General features: G+C 35.3%; 1 protein-coding gene across 1 annotated transcript; it reads right to left on the bottom strand.

The window, feature by feature from the left end:
- Nucleotides 1-629: 629 nt before the first annotated feature.
- cplx4a (complexin 4a) lies at nucleotides 630-5,079 on the bottom strand. Its single transcript, XM_056258217.1, has 3 exons — nucleotides 4,518-5,079; nucleotides 2,823-2,910; nucleotides 630-917 (listed from the first exon to the last, which is right to left on the bottom strand). Exons 1-3 carry the CDS (start codon nucleotides 4,679-4,681, stop codon nucleotides 690-692), a joined length of 480 nt encoding a protein of 159 aa, XP_056114192.1. The 5' UTR covers nucleotides 4,682-5,079; the 3' UTR covers nucleotides 630-689.
- Nucleotides 5,080-6,756: the final 1,677 nt, after the last annotated feature.

The raw sequence follows: 6,756 nt of genomic DNA, 5'->3' as shown, positions 1-6,756 counted from the left end.
TTTGATTTTAGATTTTGTTTAGATTTTTCTCATTTAGGATTCGTAATTGTTGGAATTAAGGTTAACTTAGATGAATAAATGATGTAAATGAAGTATTTTCATTGCTAGTTCATTTTAAAGGGATAGTTCACCCAAAAATGAAAATTCTGTCATCAATTACTCACCCTCATGTCTTTACAAACCCATAAGACTTTCGTTCATCTTTGGAACACAAATAAAGACATTACTGATGAAATCTGAGAGATTTCTGTCCCTCCATGGACGGCTACGCAACTACTTGACACTTCAAGAAGTTCATAAAGAGGCTTTTATTCACATTTAAACATTGATCAGCGAACATAAACAGAAGCTCAACTGAACCTTCAGATCAAAATGTGAATAAAAGGCTCTTTACTTTTATGAGGGCGAGTAATTATTGACATAATTTTCATTGTTGAGTGAACTATCCCTTTAACAAATAAAACCTTATTGTAAAGTGTCACTGAAACTTGAACAGCAATAAATCAATGCGGAGGGAAAATTAAAATTCTGTTTTTTTTTTATGTTTTTTTCAAAAGAGACCTGGGTTGTGTTTCTCAAAAGCATTGTGAGCTATGTTGATCATAGAGACCTTTGGTGGCAATTGGAGAATTGCGATGCTTTTGGGATACGCAGACCTGGATTGTAAAATGTGTGAATTTGCTAAATCATTACATGACAGAACACTTCTCCTCAGCCTTGGACTTCATCTCCGTCAGTGTAGCGCTGGCTTTCTCTTTTATCTGATCCATGTCCATGTTCTGTAAGTTCTGCATCTGCCCCAGGATGGAGTCCTTCTCCTCCTCCTCTGTGGCGTCCTCATCCACCATCTTCAGCAGCTCCTCGGGAACATCTACATCATCTCCTGCCATCTGGAGCATGTTATCGTCCTGCTCACTCTGAGGGGGGAATACACACAGGGAGTCAAACGGGGACAGAAGTCACATTGTTACTTTTACATTGACAAATGCAAATATTCCTTAAGAGTCATTTTTTTCTTAGTGTAAAGAACATTTTGTGTAATGGAAAGGTTCCATGGATGTTAAACGTTCTTCATGGAGTCATAGATGTAAAGAATCTTTATTTTTAACCCTCTGGTGCTCCTTGCACTCAAAAATGACTGATATTGTATTTTATTCCAATGAAATTAATGTACTATTTTAGTTTGATAATGTTTTAATTAATACTTTGTATTTTTAGGGGATTTTATGGAACTAAATTATATTTATACAGTAGTTATATTCCATTTATTAAATGTTAACCACTTTGAGCATAGACCTGAAAATTTAATTTCCAACTTAAACTGTTATACATTTTGAATGATTATTGCTGAGGTGAAAAAAAAAGAAAAAAAAGTGGTTATAGAAGTTTAAGCACAAAACTATCAGTTTTTTTTAATGAAATATATATTTTCCAAAACTCTTTTACTTTAAAACTGTGAGAAAATTAAACCCACACATCTAGAAAGGTTGTGTTCCAAATTTTAGGCTATCGTCTCAAAAAAATTAGCTTTCGGTAAGATTTTGTATGGGTGAAGTACCAAACTTTGAAATTAGTTTCCCATTCTTTTCCAATGCCGTAATTTTGACCACAAGGAGTACAAGTGTGATTTTTTTTCGTTTTGTTTACATTTTCGAATCAAATCCATGATTTTTTTTTTTTTTTTTGCATTTACATAGCAAGTGCCAAAACATTTACCAAGTTTCGTAGCATTCCGATGAAGTAAAAAAAACCTCTAAAAAATAAAATGTACAAATTTTCAGTCAAAAATGAGCAAAGGAGAGGAGTGTATCGAACATTTTAGACTCTAGCATCTTCAATGTTAGCCTTTTCGCATTAATGCATCACATATTGAAGAATTAAGAGAGAAAATGAAGCTGTACAAAGACGAACAGATGTTGTGGAAAGCCAATATTGTTGGAGGCTTGCGCAGACCTCAGTTCACTCTCTTAATCTGGTTAGCTTATTTATTGGAAGTGCCGAGAGCTCAGAGCCACACAAAGCATCCATATGGGAGAAAATACATTTGTGTGTATGTGCATGTGTGTGAGCCAAATGCAAATTAGGAATTTTAGAGATTCATTATTTTCAACCCAATAAATATTTGTTACTGTAAGTTACTATAAAATTCATGTCACACTGAGGGACCATTTATGTGCACTGTAAAATGCTATTAGGTTATTCCAAATGGTGGAAACGTGGTGGCCATAGACTTTCCATTTTACATACAGTTTGGGATCAGTTTTAATTTATTTATTTTAACACATTTTTATTCAGCAAGGACGCATTCAATTGATCAAAAGTGACAGTAAAATACATTTATAATGTTACAAAATATTTTTTTTTAAATAAATGCTGTTCTTTAGAACTTTCTATTCATCAAAGAATTCTGAACAAATTTTTTTTTTTTTAAATCACTGTTTCCACAAATATATTGCGCAGCACATCTGTTCTTAACATTGATAAAAATAAATGTTTCTTGCTAGGCAAATCAGCATATCAGAATGATTTCTGAAGGATCATGTGACTGAAGAATGATGTAATGATGCTGAAAATTCAGCTTTGCATCACAGGAAATAAATGACATTTTAAAATATATTCAAATAGAAAACAGCTCTTTTAAACTGTAATAATATTTCAAAATTTTCTTTGGTATATTTTTGATTAAATAAATGCAGCCTTGATGAGTATAATAGACTTTTCAAAGACAATCTCAAAACTGTAGTGTACATAAATAATCTTACAAACTTTTATTAAAAATGACGACATAGTATTTGAGAAAGGAGGGGCAAAGTGACTCTTACTTTAGGAAGCCGGTATTTTTCTCGTAGACAAACTCTCAGAGTCGCCCTCTCTGCTTTCTTGTGTAAGAAATCTGCATCTCGTTCCATTCTGTGGAAATGTTTTAAAAACACATCATCACGTGCTAAGAACAAAACAGAATAATAATAAAAAAGAGATGATTACACTATGTAATACAGTGGATACTAATCTTGTGATTTTCATGTTAAAAAAAACATACCACCGGTAAACATGTATAATTCACTGGAAAACATGCATTGCACAAACAGTTTGTTTAAAAATCCGTGCGTGACGGAACAGTAGCGCTAGAATGAAATGACCCCTGGGGTTTAGCTCTACAGCTTAACTCTAGATAAAGAGCTTCAGGATGCTTATGGCATTGTTCAGGCAGTGCGACGACTACACTTGAAGCAAAGCTAGTTTACCAGCAACAACTAGATAATAAAATCCTTTGGATATTTGATCTGAAGCTACACAAATATCTTCAGATGTTTAGATGTAATCTCACACAAGACATGTATGTTTATTGTATAAATCATCTGTTTATAACCTGGTCATATTTCTACTTAAGTGAGCCGGCTGATGCTAGTTGTTATCTCATCTCACTTGAACATGAATAATATCAAATCTTAGGATTAAACTGGCAATAGCTTTTTTTTTTTTTTTGCTGTACAATTTGATCCGTATGATTTGAAAATCTCCTTATTGTCCCAATACGAAAGGCAACAGCCTTAATAAACTTAAAAATAAATATTTTAAACACAGAACCACAGACAGTGTATATAATGTAGTGTTAAATGAGTAAAAATAAGTTGTTTTCTTCGAAATGTATTTGGTTTGCATATATACTCATGTATAAAAATTCAATCATGATTGGTACCAAAAAGCAAATGTTTTTCATAACCAGAATGTGCAGCATTATTCCATGTATTAATTTGGTTATTTAACCACATTCCCATAAGAGCAGCACTGAATGATAAACACTGTGAATTTCAGTATCAAAGATTTTTTTTTAAGATAACTCCGACTTGTTACACTTCAACAGTGAAATGGCCATAAATAAATATCAGCTGTCTCTTTAACAAAAAGCAAAAAATTAAGTAAGGAAGATTTGAAATATGCAGAGGTTCATAATTCTCCAATACTTTCAATACTCCCTTGATACCATGATTGTTTCTAAAAATAGCATTATCCAGCTCAACAAGGCCAGGATAACCCACGCTAAGCTCTGCTCTCAGGACTGATTAGCAGCTAGCATCTGACGCTTACTCTCTGATACCATCATGGAGTCTGTTCGTCTTTAATCGTTGACGTTCTCATCTTCACACCCAGAGATAGTTCAGGTGCAGATCTTAGCATGATACATCACTATGGAGAATGACAGATTTATGAGCTTGCATCACTGCTCATGTTGCTCCATGCATGTTAAGCTGCACTTTGCAATAGAAATCACTGCAGTGTTTAATTTAAACAGCCTAAAAGTGTTTCTGTAATGCATCAACACCTTTAAGGATGGAAGAAGGATCCAAAACTGACTGGCTAAACAGTTGTCATTAGGATAAATAATACATTAATCTTACTAAGAACCAAACAATCTCCAAAAAAGATTTCAACCTTAAAGATGCCATATGCATGTTTTTCCCCCACTTACTTTGTCAAGGTCATTAAAGGATAAATAAGCACAAAACTTGACTTACTTTTCCTCCACTACTTGTTTCTGGTACTCCTCATATTCTTCTCTAGTCATGCCGGCGGCCGCTGCGGGGTCCTTGGGGGTCTCCTCCTCAGCCTTTGCCTCTCCTCCTCCAAGTCCCATTCCCTTCAGTGGGTTCCCAACCATACTTTTGATTAAAAACGCCATTATTTACCCCGTTGGAGTCTCTAGCTTGACGTCAAATTGTGATTCCTTGAACTCTTTTGGTTAAACTCCTTATAGTTTCCAGTAGAGACGTCCCTCAGATGGATTGTTGGTGGTCTAATTGGAGCTAGGCTAACCGACCTGCCTGTCTGTTATCAAGGACACACTGTTCACTAGAAATGGCGGCCAGGGGGACCAAAAAAAAAAAAAAAAAAACGTTTATGGTGCAGCCATAATCTGGATTAAGATACGGCCGTCTACTCTGAGAGGCAGATGGCTGTGTGCTTTCTCTTTTCCACACAATAAAAGTGAAAGAACCCAGTGCATTTATCAATCATAAGCTATAACTAGAGAAAAAAATATCAGTAGTAGTCATCGATCAGAGAGAAAACTATGAATTTTGTGTTTTAGAGATTAGGTTGGCGTCCGCCATTGACGTCACATTTGTTGTATCCACCCACTGACTGCTAATCACATTACTTAATGAGGGACGGACCAATGCAGCTAGTTCCCAGATTTTCCATTTATACCCCTTCTGAGCCCAAAGAAGCACAGCTACAGGATTACAAACCTGTTTATCTGTTTCACAGGATGTGGATGAAGACGAGGAGCTGCAAATTTACACACCATATTTACTAGCAAACATCCAGGAAGTGGTTAATCCGTTCTTCAATACTTGTCTGTTGAGATGTTTCAAGAAAAACAGATAATGGTTATTAAACATGACATAAAATACCATAAAAAAAAGAAGAAAAAAAAAAGACTTGCCATGGATTTCTGGTGGTTTAGTTTGTCTCCCAATGTGACCAAACTGGTCTTCAGTGTTCTAGCTGGTCTTGCAGACTGGCCAAGATGGTCTTCAGGTGGTCTAGTTCTTCGAAGATGGTGTTCAGCTAATTTAGCTGAGCTGATCTTCCAGACTGACTAGCGAACAAACTTTTTTTAAAATCCTTTAAACTTGCCCAACCTGGTGGCAGGTAAGATAAGCACACAACTTTAAACTGTTCAGCTGTTAAATTGTGCACGGTTTAAACAAAGAACAGCTACTTTCAGGCATTAAATTAGCCAAGTAGCAATTAGCATGTAGCATTCACACATGGAGCAGCATAAACTGAAAGGAACTAACGAAAGGTCTCGTTTAATTTGATCATTTGCAGTTGCAGTTTGACTATTGTCTTACAAAACAACTCTTGAATGTTGTGCTCTCATTTTGTGAGTTAAATATCTCTTAAAGCTCTGACACATTGATTGTCTTGTGTAAAAACAGCTTAACGGTCTAAGGTGGTGTACCTCAGACTGATTTAAGCCGTTTTTACCACAAGACAAGCATAACTTGTTAGATTTTGCATGGTTTAAACAAGAAATAGCTCAGTTATCAGCTATTGAGACAATACACAGTAAGCATCTTCGATTCTTTGAACTCCCATGACCTTTGTAAATTAACTCAGACGTTTTTTTAGGACGTTTTTTAATCTCACATCCAAGCTTTGACACAATGATTGTCCTGTGGTAAAGGTGGGATACCTACGAACTTATTTTATTATTCACAGTTGATAAAATTCAAAGAATCAGGTCAATTCATGTTGCATTTCGATTATTGTCCCTTTCGTGGAACAATAGTCAAACTGCAACATGAATTGACCTGATACACAAAACAACTCATGTTTTGTGAGGCGATTATCTCCTATTAAAGCTCTGACACAGTCACAACTGAAGCTGAGATTGCCTGTCCAAGGTGAAGACACTTAAAGCAATAAGGACACCATTGTGTCCCCACAGTCCAATAACTGTTCCATTATGAGTCTATTGGAAGCATAAACACGGTGAAAACAAATTATTCCTGAAGGAAAGGTCATTTAAAGAGTGGATTGTTGTGCACAAAGGTCTTAACATTTTCATTTCCATGAGGTGACAATACGGTTGCCTTGGAAGACAACTACTATTCATATAGGAAGTATGAAGGTAAAATGCAAATATAACCTGAACATCACTTAGCACTAATAATAAGTTAATCCAAAGTGTCCTAAACTAACTAGGTGAAGTTAAAACGTATTGGAGACCATTTGAATTTGTTGGCA

This window comes from Rhinichthys klamathensis, unplaced genomic scaffold, assembly GCF_029890125.1.
Source record: "Rhinichthys klamathensis goyatoka isolate OS25496 unplaced genomic scaffold, OSU_Roscu_1.1 h1tg000150l_1, whole genome shotgun sequence".
In the NCBI taxonomy this organism is placed as follows: Eukaryota; Metazoa; Chordata; class Actinopteri; order Cypriniformes; family Leuciscidae; genus Rhinichthys; species Rhinichthys klamathensis.
Note: the sequence above shows the minus strand (reverse complement) of the source record. Positions and strands in the feature narration are given on the sequence as shown.